This window comes from Puntigrus tetrazona, unplaced genomic scaffold, assembly GCF_018831695.1.
Source record: "Puntigrus tetrazona isolate hp1 unplaced genomic scaffold, ASM1883169v1 S000000472, whole genome shotgun sequence".
Taxonomy (NCBI): domain Eukaryota; kingdom Metazoa; phylum Chordata; class Actinopteri; order Cypriniformes; family Cyprinidae; genus Puntigrus; species Puntigrus tetrazona.
Genome location: NW_025048114.1, coordinates 495,423 through 508,885, shown reverse-complemented (window position 1 = coordinate 508,885; position 13,463 = coordinate 495,423). Strand labels below are relative to the sequence as shown.

Below are 13,463 nucleotides of genomic sequence, written 5' to 3'. Positions count from 1 at the left end.
AACACTGAGAGTTTGTTTACAGCATCGGCAGGAGAGCCTTTCTGATACTCCATAAGACCATAAAAACTTTACAAGCATTTTGAGTCTCTTAGTGCACGCTTGTGTTCTCGTTTGTCTTTCTTTCAGCACTGGATATCAATTAGTAGTGGAGAAAAAGTTATTTTTTATTCGATTCGAATAATTTACAGTTTATCATAATTTGACCATTTATATTATTAATAAGTAGTTATTTAAAATGAAAACAATCGTACTATATTACGGCTTTGAGTTAGCTAACATTATTTAAATATCTATCGTCAAAGTGAACACATGCAATTAATTTATTAAATTTAAAGCATTAAACATATTTTTATTGATTTATATTTTATATTTTTATTTAATTAGTTATTTAATTAGAACTCAGAGAATGCTTAGTTTTATTTATGTGATTAATTGATTTAAAACGTTTTTAAATGTTAAAGTAAAGTTCGGACTGAATAATAGACATATTTCACTTACGATTTTACGCTCATGAAGTTCAATCAGACCTCGTTGCATCACTAATCAAAACTTGATTAGAAATGATCACCGTATTAGAAACTAGAAAACGTAATGGACAAAATAGTATGTTAAAATGATTGCAACAACAATTATTTTATATCACCAAGTGTCCAAACTTTTAATATGCAACTTTGGTACTAAAACAAGCGTATTTTCTGAAACATTTTATAGACAACCGTTAAAAGTGTAGAGATGCATCACCAACTTGATCTTGTTGCGAAATCTTTGCCAATCGCGCAAAATTCTATCGAAACGAAATTTGCCCAGTAACAGTACATCAAAGCAGTCATTTACACTGTTACTGAGAACTTCAAGCATCGAGAATCGTTTGGAATCGTTTTGCGATTCTTTGAATCAATTGAATCGCGAGTTGCCGGCAGATAGATTATAGATTGCAGGCCAACTTTCCACACATCTTTTTCCTTCGTTCAGCCTGGCTTTCCTCACACCGCCCGTTCCGCTCAGCTCTTCTGGACAGTGTGGTGTGAATCTCCAGGCGCGTGAGGAGGAAGCTGGTCTCTCTGGTAGTCATGGAGACCGAGGGTCGCCATGGACACCACGTCCGGCCTCAGTTCCTGTCTGTCTCTGCTTTCACAGACGCCCCACCTTCTCTGTTTTCCACCACTAAACTGGGTCATTGCTATCGGACTCCATTTCTACGATCAAATTGGTTGGGAATTGTCCTTGGGCCTTCTTCAACCTGTTACTCGAAAACTCAGGGGGCGCATTACAGGCCCGCCAACATCTGAACCCGGTTGAGCAGCGTGGCATAGTTTACTCAGTCGAACAGGGACACTCTGGGCCTCGGGACTTGTTTTTAGGAAACGTCATTAGATGTAATTGGGTTACACATTTGTGTCTTTGTCGAGGCTGCAGGCTAAAACAAGAGAGACTGTGATACTACTATGATACTTGTGCTATTTTAGAAGTGTGGAGAACATATTACTGGTGTTTTATATCATACTGGTTGATAATATAATAGAAATTTCTTTAATTTCATCAGGCATGTTTTAGATCCAGATAGGCATCAAAAAACCGTTAAGTACTTTGCCAGTAGAAGAATGCTTTCTGTTGGTCAACGTAATTAACTTGAACCCGTTTCGAAATCTGCTTGGATCGGTTGATTCCAGATTGCATGGATTTGGGAAATGATTGGATTTTGAGAATACATGTTGAACCAGATTGTTTGGATCATGTGGATGTTGGCACAGCTTACCCGCAGGCCATCCGAGTTGTAGATTAGTTTGTTTCTTCATCATAGTTGGAATGAAAAATGTTGCTTTACGCCACTTGTTCACCGATGGATGCTCTTAGTGGATGGGGTGCCGTCAGTGTAAAAAACATCCACGCCACTCCCGTCCATCAGTTAAAGTCTCGAGAAGCCAAAAGTTGCATGTTCGTAAGAAACAAAAACAAACATTAAGACGTCTTCAACTTCTTACTGTTGCTTCTCACTGAAATATGAGTCCAGAGAAATATGCACAGATCAAATAATTCCGAATTATTCATATCTAAACAGATATGTTAGTGGATTGTGATGCGAGAGGACAACAGAAAATGGACTTTTTAAACGTCTTGAAGGATTTGCTTCTCACTTCACAAGGCATTAATTGATGGACTGGATTGGTGTGGATTACTTGGATTATTGTGATGATTTTGTGATGTTTCAATTAAAGAACGAGAAAAAAAATGAGGAAACGTCTGGAATGTACAAGATCTTAATAAACATCTGCTGATACTTAAGTGGTTTGCATCTTCAAAAAATAGTCGAATTTATAAGAACAGTACGTTAACGTATTCAGCATGTTATAATGAGGATATATAATGGGACGCTATTCTTATACAGAATTATACATAAAATGCTGTAATACTCAGAACATGAAGTATGCAGTACGATTGCCCCAGTGCTTCTTTCCGGAGTCACTGAAGGGGAAAAAAAAAGTTACTTTCTCATGCTGTTTCACTTCTCTTTTCAAATCTCTCCTTCTATTATTTCACTGCTTTCTTACTCTTTCTCCCTCAGCTCATTACAAAACTGCAAACGAAGGGCAGGTGCTGCCTGAGCATTAATTAGTATGTGGAAATACGTCCACCGCTTCATTATTTCTCGTCTCTGCCAATATCAGATGCTGTGTTATTAAATCAAAACCGCTACTCTCCCTCATGCTAGCGATGTCGCATCCAAGAAGCGCTACTGTCTTTATTTTATAGATCATTATTAATGCACTTGGCCAAACTTTCTCTCGGTAGCAAGTCCAAGTCTGCAGGGTGTTTCAAAAAACACCGGTCTGCGCGCAGAATGTTATTTATTTATATCGTAGCATATTGTGTGTGAAGTTTAATGGAAGAATTAGTGAAGTAGAAGTTGGCATGTTGATACTGGCGTGGTTCCCTGAGCCACTGCTGATATTGTTAATGTGCTGTTTATTCCCTCGGTCTTGGAAAACAGTTTCAGAAAGAAAAAAAAAAAAAAAATATATATATATATATATATATATATATATATATATATATATATATATATATATATATATATATATATATATTAATATTATTAAAAAAAAATATATATATATATATATATATATAATTTTTATTATTATTAATTTATTTAATTTTTTTATTTAATTTTAGGGTTGTCAGTCGATACAATTTTTTTATCTATTTAACGACATAATGCATTATAATAATGCAAGTATTTTTGTGTTAAATGAGAAAGTAAGGCTTTGTTACCAACAGTCTTCAAAAACCTTCTTTTATATTCCTCAAATAAAAAGTGAGCCCTTCAGGTTGGACTAAATAATGACATTTAGTATTGAAATAATGCCCTAAAAAATATCCTAAATCTGCCAGCAGCTGTCGGTATATGTCTTTGAGTCATTCATTCATTTGATTTGTTCAAATGGCTAATTCAGAAAACGCTCACTTAAAGCTCATACGATGAAATTAAAAATATAAGAATCATATTTATTTGATGTTTTAAAATGTATATAATTTTAATTACATTTAGTATCATATTATTATTAACGACTGCACAGAAAATAATCATATAAATTCTGAACATATAAGGTAAAGCAGAATATACAGTTATAAATCTCCAGATATGTGACAGAATAGTTATAAATCTTGATAAATATATATAAATATGTCAATATAAATAAAAAAATAAAGAAGTAAATCACGATATTTACCTAGTTGTGGTTTTAAGTCTGAAAATCTGGCAATAAATCAGAATATATAGTTATAAATCTGTATATGTATATATATATATGCCCCTAAAAATATCTAAATATATAACTAAGAAGATAAAAATAAATCATATAAATTCCTTTTACAGTGGTAGAAGTCATGTTACAAAGAAAGCTCAGTCCAGCGTGCAGCCGCTGTCATGCTCCGATCGCCCGAAGCAGTGAAGGACTTCCATGTACACGCATCTACAGCAGACATATATAATGAATGAGTGCTGGAGGCAGCGCAGATTCATTGCGCCGGCCTACAGAAAGACATTTATACCAAAGAAATCAGAAGCACGGAGAGAGTAATGAGGAAAGGCGGGCCGTAGGTGGTCCACATTAACACTTCAAAGGGTACGTCCATCGCCAAGCGCTGGAGCCGACCTGTGCGGGATCTAATGACAGGTCAGAATACCACCGCCTTCCTCCAACCAGCGCCGCACGGCCGTCTCATTATCCCAGAGCCTCTGAAGGGGCTTTCACGGGGAGGCTAATGGCCATAATGACATTAAGCCGTGTTCCTATCACAAAGCTGCTGGTTTGGACGGGATGAGGCATTGATCCGGCTGCGTGGCTTTTGACATGGATCCTCCGGTGGCAAGTCGAAGGACTAATTAATGTCTAGATGGCGTGGGAAAGATTCCCGGGGCCCCGCTGAAGGGCCGCGCTGCGTGTGAGACGCTCGTGGAGAGTTGTGTGGTCCAAGACATATTTTTTTTTTTTTTTTTTTTTTTTTATGTGCCAAATATCTGTACTTTTTTTGGCCCACCAAACCTACTGGACTGCTAATAATAATATAATATATATATAAAAAAATAATATATACTTTTATAACGTTATAAAAACCTCTAAAGTAACACTTTTAAATATACTAAAGAAATAAATGTATAAAATATTTTAAAGATAAATTATATAAGGTGAATCCAAATTAAATTTCTTGGAAATTATTTGGAATTTCATTGAAGTTGCGTGTGTGTTATTTCATTTAAAACACCAAAAGGTCAAAACTCAAACTGAATCTAAACTGACATGCATTGGTGCGATAGCCTCATTGGACGTTTATTAATCTATATTTGTTTATTTCTAAAGAGTAGGCTTTGGGAACTATGCGGGTGAGCAAATAATGTCAAAATGTTCATGAGCAATTAATTGAAGCACCGGCAGACTGAGTTTGTGTGAAATTTGCCAGTTGATTGATGCGTTTTGATCTGCGTTAATGATGTGCTTTCAAACCTGGAAGGGTTTCCCGGTGATAAAGGCCAAAAGTTTTATTAACACAGCTCATAAATATTCCACGTAAATATCAGTGCCTGCATTCATAATGTGCTGAGAGAGACCCTCCAGACGCTCACTAACCCAAAGAAACGCTGACCGCTTGCTGCTAGACGTGATGATCGTCATCACGAGTTTCTGGATGGGTGCCGTGAATTATTGGCAAAGCGCGCGCTTTAGACGTCATCAAACACGGAGGACTCACATCTCGCCAATTAAGCAAAATCAGACTCTGTCTTTCTTGCGTGAGCGGACGCTGCGAAACTCAAGCACTTCGCTAGCAGACTAGCAACTTGCAGTGTATGAAAACATGAATAATGCATATCTAAACCATATTGTTACAATACTTTAGTCCACTGTAATTTGAAAATAATACAGTTTTTTCTCTCTGAATGTAGTTTTAGGTGAAAATGTACTTGTTTGGGCTTCTTTGGTATTAAAGATGATGTCTCTTTGAAAATTTGCTTTGGCAAAGAGAGAGCGCCTCAGCTCGGCCAGATCTTTTGGAGGTTACCGCTAGCTCGAATGTCTTTATAGTAGTTAAACATGAGGAAATATTTAGTTTCAGGTAATTCACGAATCTATTATTTTTTCCTTGCTGAGGGCAAAATCTCATTGCATTATTTAATGTAAATTCAATGCTTTATATCGGAGCGCTGCCTTTGTACTTTTGACTGAATTTCCTAGCGACTTTCAATATGGTTGTCATTGTTGCTTTTTAAATACCATTATTCGCTAAATAATGTTTTAGCAGTTGTATTTGACAAAAGCGTTTGATATTGAGAAACTGTTCGTGATGATTTTAGTTACATTGTTCCACCATTACATGGCGACAGAATGCGTTTTTTACCATTTTTAAGTCAACAGTGAAGACTTTCTTAACGAAAAAGATTATTTTTAACAACAGCTTGTAAGGCGTGACCAACAAATGCAATGAGCGGCACCGTCGATAATCACCAATAAAACTAATGCTTTATTTTGAATATGAGGTTGATATCATAGTCGCTGTTAATGCTTCGCTAGTTTTAAAGCGACTTTCGACAAACCGTAACAGAGACTTGAGCTCAGCTGGTGGTAGTTTTGCCCAAACGAGGGATTTTAAGATACGATAAAGATATGATGGATTTGTCACGTATGTTTGGAATATACAGCTGCTTTTGAATGGCTGCGAGTAGAGAAAGAACTAGAAAGCATGCAACCGTGGCATCTGTCAGCGGTCATTAACCGAAGCATGCAAACCAGACAAACCCTGACACCTTGTTTTCACCTGCTGCGTGATTCTACCTACATTTTAACATCAGAACTGTGGCATCAGACACCGTAACGTAGAGCTTTTCCACTTCGTCTTCTGCTCGCAATCAAGACGCCGACCGTCATCGCTGTTCATCAGTCCAAAACATGGGACGGAGCAGTGATGATTGGCGATGTCAGGACCAATTTTGGCAGCTGCAGACTCGACGGCCATGAAATTGCTATGGGGAAAGTAAAAGCTGAAGGAAAAACGAGCCTCCCGGGCGTGCGAGAGTCTAAAATTATCAAGCTGATCACACGATGAGCCCGGCTAATGGGTGGAGGGTCCTTCACACCGCTCCCCTCCAGCAGTTCAACGCAGTGAGTGATGGATGGAGAAATGACGTAAACGCAATTAGAAAGACTTTTCTTTGGCATTGATCTTTTTTGATCGCACCCGTCAGAGCTGCTGAGTGGCGGTCATAAATGTTGCGAAGTGCGTCGTTTATGATCTCTTTATTATAAAAGAATTATTTTATTATAAAAATTTAGCTTTGCATCGATAATCATTCTCTAAAAAAGGATTCAGTCTACAGCGGAAATGTGTTATTAATGTGACCGTGAACCACGAAACCAGTCATATAATATTCGTTCGTTAAATAATTTCCATTGATGTATGATTTGTTGAGACTATTTAAAACTATTTAAAAATCAAAAAAATATTCATAAAATACCGTATGAAAGTTGGACATATTTACAAAATAACTTAATGGAATATGATCTTTACTTAATATCCTAATGATTTAAGAAAAATCTATAATTTTGATGTTATCTAATCTTAGGTAATTGCATGTAAAACTAAAAATGTTACTGGATAAAACTAAAAAAGTATTTATAGACTCAAATAACGACATTGAAAAATATTTCTTAAATTATTTGCGCATTTAAAAAATCACTGCTTTATGACTTTGATCTATATGTTTCTTGTAAATATGTACTTTTTTTGTTCGTTTTTTAAAATGTATTTTTATTTAGATTTTTTTAAAGTTTTGTGCGACTTTTAAATGTATTTATTTTTGTTGTACTTTTTTCTGTCAGAACGTTAAACGTTCATTTCTATTCAGTAGAAATGGATGGATCGCAGGTGGATGTCAGCTGAGAACGGCGTTCTTTAGTCATGCCTGTCTGCGTCTGCGTTGTGGAAAACTAACCGATGAGCAATTCCTCAAATGTACCATGTGTCAGTACGGTGTGTAAAGTCTGACATTCGTTGTGTTCGATTTGCGTAGATACGGACTACATCAGCACGGAGGAAGAGCAGAAGGTAGAACAGATGCTGACTTTCCTGACGGAGGAGTCCAAGCAGGCAGCTGCCAGCACAGCGGTGAGTACAGCTTCCCACACAAGTTCAACCACAGCCAGCCTCTCCATCGGACCGCGACTACAGTCAAAGTCTATACGGTGTCCGCTGCTTCGTGAACATTAAAATCAAGTGGTCAGCTCACAACTTACAAGCATTCTGCCAAAAGCAGCATTTGATATTTTAAAATATCCCGATGTTACGCATGCTCACACAAATAAAACGGGATTTATCTGCTTCTGCAGACGTTAATGAGTGCGGTAGTCCTTTGGCAGACTTAATGTGGTAGACTTTTTGGGAATTTTGAATTTCTAAACAGTAATGTTTGCAGTATTTACTTTAGTATCTACTAATCTAGCAGTGCTAGTCTATCTGCTAATAACCATCGTTATGTTTGTAACTGTTGGGCAGTAATTCAGATGTTTCGAAAAAATTTAAAAAAGCAACCGTATGCTAAATTATTTATTCATTTCTGAAGAAGTATGGCGCGTTCTTAAAAGATGCATAAATACAGAATTCGGGAATTGCGCTAATAAGACAAGAGTGAAAAAGTTCGCGAATAACGCAAGGATTGGGTGAAAAATAAAATGATTGGGAAAAGAATGCAGAATACTTTCACAAGAGAGAAAAGTTTCACAAGTGCAGATCAAAGAGAACGCAACGTTTTGCGGGAGAACATATCACTTTTTGGAGAAAGCGACACTTTCGAGAGAGAATAGAAATGTTTTGCGAAAGAATACGTTTTGTCAAGAGAACACAGCACTTTTGTAAGAAAGTGCGAATGTTTGTCAGAGAACAGAGTTTCTTGGGGAAAGGAAAAACTTTTTGAGAGAGAATGTCAGGTTATTATGGGAGACGATATGTTCATGAGAAAACATTTCATAGGATATGTTTTTGCATGCGAAACTTTTGGAAGAACGTGGGGTTTTTTTGAAAATGCAAAGAAATGACGTTAGAGCAGGCGCTTGAGGAAGTGAAGCACCGATTTTGTGAGAAAAGGCAAAGTTTCTCTGGCGAGAGAATGCAATGTTGTTTTGAGAACACGTGATTTTTAGGAACTTCTGAGACATAAGGTAAATATTTAGTGAGAGAACGCAATACTTTTGTAAGAGAACGCAATGTTTCTTGAGGCGACTTGATACTTTTGCGAGAGAATGCAACGTCTTGTAAAACAACCGTTTCAGTATTTTTGAAATAACTCAAAACTGTTGCTAGATAGTAGTGAGTATCCTGAGAATGCGGTTTCTTTGGGAGAACAATACGTTTGCGGTAACACTAAATTCGTACGTTTTCTAATAAAAAGCAATACTTTTTGCAAGAAGCGATTAATTGGGAATATCTTCTCGCAATATCTTCGCGAGAAAATTCAGGTGGTTCGTTAAACCACAAAGTTTGTGCAAACCCTTTACATTAGAAGGCCAGGTTTCTCGTTAAAACAGTATTTTTGTGATACTGGAGGAGCGCAATACTTTCTTGCGAGAAAATGCAACTTTTTTCAGATTTCGTGAGTTTTTGCGAAAGAAAGACAAAAACGGTATTCTCATGAACGCAAGATTACTTGCAGTGATTTTATTTTTACTATCATTTAATTTGAGAACGCAAAGTTTCTCAGGAGAACACTGTATTTCTTGAGGGAACAATAACTGGGAGAACGCAACTTTTGCGAGAGAATGCAAATGTTTTATGAGGTAACGAAGTTGAGCATGCAAATGTTTTGTTGGAGTAAAATACCTTTTACTTGCATCTAGTCATCTAGTCAACGAAATAACATCATCTGGCTTTCTTCTCCATCCTCCTCCATCTTGTACATCTTGTTAATTTGCGCCGGCTCTAACCGAGCCAATGAAAGACAAGGACAGATTCAGTGTCACCATCGCGTCGTACAGTAAACGACTACTTTATGGTCCTCCAAGCACCTTGAGCAATAAATCCTGCTGTAGCTTTTACCAGCGTGACGGCGGGTGGCAATAAAAGCCTGTTAGTGATTTTCTGAAGTGGAATCCCAGAGTTCCCAGAGGTTCCTGTGGCGTAACGTTAATGTAACGGCCGGCCCATTCAGGCCTTACTCTGAACTAGCCTCATCCACCGCAGCATTAGACAGCAGAAAGCGAAGCTCTTCCCCCGAGAGCTTCCCCTCTGCAGAGAAATACGATCGTCCGTTCCCATCTCCCACAATGCAGCAGCAGACCCACCTCGGCACAGAGCAGCCAATTCGATTTAAACGGATAATTCGCCTCTGCGTTAAATTGAGTTGTGCGGTCTGCTGCATTGCAACGGCACACGAAATAGGCATGTTTATTGTCTGTGATAGCCACACGAGATTTTGATAACCATGTTAAAATAGGATGTATTAGATATATTAATGGCATGACGTATGACTCTACCACGGACTCTTGACTTTACCATAACACTAGAATACAAAACAAAATAGCTTTTTGTTGTTTTGCATATTTATTTTCTTTTCTTTTTTTTTGCTTGCTTTTTAACTAGTTTTGTTTTGGCCAACATTTGTTTTTTAAATTGTTTTTATTTGTTTTGGGTTTTTTTACTTTGTTTTATTTGTTGCTTGCTTGCCTTTGTTTTTGATGTTGTGTGACATTTTCTTTTTTTGGTGCATGTGTTTTTCTTATTTCCCCTTATTTTTTGTTGTTGTTTTGTTTTGCTTGTTTTTGTTTTGTTGTATGGCGCTGTCAAACAATTAATTGTGATTAATTATATTTATTATGCATATATAAATATATATATAAATAAAATATGTATATATAAATTTATATATATATATATATATATATATATATATATATATATATATATATATATATATATATATATACTGCATCCAATATTTGTTTGTATATATTTATAGTAATAATATATTTTATGTATAAATATATTTAATATATAAACATCACATATTTTTCTTAAATATCTGCATATGTTTTCATGATGTCAGAATACTATAAATAAATAAAAACATCACATGACAAGAAAAATAAATAAATATCATTACGTGACCACTGAAATGAACTGGGGAAGTTAAAAGGGGTTAGAAAATACTTTGATGCATCCCTTTTTTCCTGTGACTTCATATGCTTGTTCACAAAATCTCGTTTTTATGCCAGCTGCTCGCCTGCTTGTGTAACAGTGAGAAATGATAATGAATGTGGGAAATAACCTGTCTGCATTGCAGCAGTTGCTTGTAATTTGCACCACAAGGTGTAAATTTTCACGTTTTACCTCCGAGAGTAACGTGTCGATGCCACTGTTCACTTCTAAAACCGTATTGTTATTTGTGCTGTGTTTTCATTCAGAGCGGCATCATCTGAATGATATTCTAAAACACATTTGCAGAATTGGAGAATTGCAATCATGAGGTGGTGTGAGCCTCAGATGAACCGCCGACATTTAGTACATCTTTTGAGACGTCAGAGTAGTGTGTATTGAGTGGCTTTTTATGTTTGATCTGCTATTTTTTTCCTTGCCGCCATACTTTTGTATATAAACATTTATTTTAAGCGGTAAACATAAGGTATTTTCCAATAACCGCCGTCGCCGGATGTCCGTGCAGACCCGTTTCTGAATGCCAATCAGCGTCTGGTTAACGCTGAGCGAGCAGGACGCTGTGGTTTTACCTGTTTGTCATCCGTCCACAATTCAAACTAAAAATAAGATCTTCTCACGATATGCCTCGTGGCAACACGGAGAACTTTAATAAACAGAAATATCATTGCTGTCGTTCCCCTTGAGGTTTCGAGCAATGAACTGTAGCTAATGCGATATTGTCCACGTGTTTTGGTGCCATCTTTTATGACCCATTACTATTTATTGCTATAACAATCCTACTTGCTCATATTCAACCCTTGATTAAAAGTTAATACGCCGCGTCTCCATAGAGCCACCTTTCTTAATTGTGGCTGCGCTTTCTGTGAAGATGTTCATCTGCCGTGACCTTCAGTTATTTCCATTTATTACCAGCTTCATTTGTTGTGGGTGAGGAAATAAGACCGACTTAACATGTTTATTACAATGGAGATATACACGTAAAAAAAACAAAAAAAGTCTTCGGTGTGACATGATCCTTCAGAAATTATTCTAATATTTTAATCTGATTTTGTGCTCCAGCACTTATTATTATTATTGTTATTATTATCATCAGTGTTCAAAACGGTTGTGCCGTTTAAAAAAAAATTACCTTAATGTAAAGTTTTCTGTAATTAATGCCTGTAAAATATTTTTTAATAAATATATAATTGATACAAATGAAACATTTAAAAAAAAATTACTTTAAAAAAAGTACTTTAAGTATAAATAATTCTCTGCAATAATTCATACTTCTCTGTTGTATATTTCATATTTTCATATCATTTATTGCAACACTATTATTACATTTTAAATGGGATTTAAGTGTACAATTATGTATGTATTAAAAAATATTTTACATCCAATAATTACAATAATAGCATAGGTCAATGCCAGATTTTTGCATAAATAAATGTTTACCATTGCAAGTTGAATAAATCGACATCTGTTTCATGGACTAACAGCTCGAATTAACCATCAACAGTCGTTATATTAATATTTCCACATGAACGTTAACCTACATGAATACATTTACCAAACTTTTCTTTAGTGATGCAAAGTGAAAGCTGCTACATCCAGCAGGAAAAATGCTGTCATGAAAACTCTGAGCTTTGCGAGGAGCATGTTTTGAGCTGAAGCGTCATCGTATCATTATCTCATGGAGCGAGTGTCTGTTTCCACGCTCGCTGACGTGCGTTTACTCTCCATCCGATCCGTGTGTGCTGGGCTCTCTGTGTCTGATTACCAGTCGTTTCTTTCATCTGCACTTAGCGCTGATCATTAACAGCCCCTGTCTGTTTCTTAAACGATAGACTCGGCTATGTGCCTGTGAGCTGGCTGGTTGTTACAAGCTCCGGTGTTTTAGCGTTATTTCTATACCATTATAGTAGTTATTGATATTTTATAATAGCGTTTGAATTTTAAAATTCAAACTTGTAAGTTATTTCCGCTTAATTTTTAACCTAAATTTTGCACTAATTTAGTATTTTTAAAGTCATTTTTCATGTAGTATTCACATTTATTTTGGCTTTTAATAATAATAATAATAATAACACCGCAATCTGACATGTTTTACTTGAACTGCACTAAGTAAAAAATTACTGTGATTTTAACGGTAAAAAACTGTGAAACTGCTATAGTAAAAACGGTTAATGGTAAATTCCTGTAAAATGTACATTCCCAGAATTCCCTGCATTGCTTTTCGAAGTTTGTTTGAATTTAGTTTCTTCTTAGTTTTTGTTAAGTATGTTAGCTGTGTTAATTAAGACTGGACGTTACATGTAATGTTGTTGAATTAATGTTTTTTGCATATTTCCGTTTAATGGTGTTTAGTGTTTGTGTGAATGTTACTGTTTAAAAGCCGTTTGTGATTGGCTTTGTTTCATCACGTGACTTTCAGTTATCAGTGTATTTACGAAACAGGTACAGAACAGAATTCGGTACCAGTAGTACACCAGTAGATATTAACTTTATACCAGTTAATGAAATTACGGTATTTAACTGTAAATTGAATGTAAAAATGTAAAACGTTGATATATTTTTTTTGTGGTCGAATACTGGCACCCACAGCTTTTTTACCAGCGTAGAGCTTTATAAAATGCTTTTTATTATACTCAAACGTTTATTAACCTCAAATCCAAAGTCCTCGTTACAGATTACGAAGTCTTCGTTGGACACTCAAATTTATGATTTTGGGACACCATTCTTTGTAAGTAGAAAAAAGGTCATGTTTAAAAGATACCACATTG

The 13,463-nt window shown here is 36.0% G+C and overlaps 1 protein-coding gene across 1 annotated transcript in view; it reads left to right on the top strand.

The window, feature by feature from the left end:
- The window catches only part of LOC122334047 (E3 ubiquitin-protein ligase RNF123), a 95,728-nt gene that overhangs the window by 73,213 nt on the left and 9,052 nt on the right, over nucleotides 1-13,463 (top strand). The window contains 1 exon segment of the mRNA XM_043231948.1: nucleotides 7,565-7,659. Within this exon segment, the coding sequence (XP_043087883.1) occupies nucleotides 7,565-7,659 (95 nt within the window).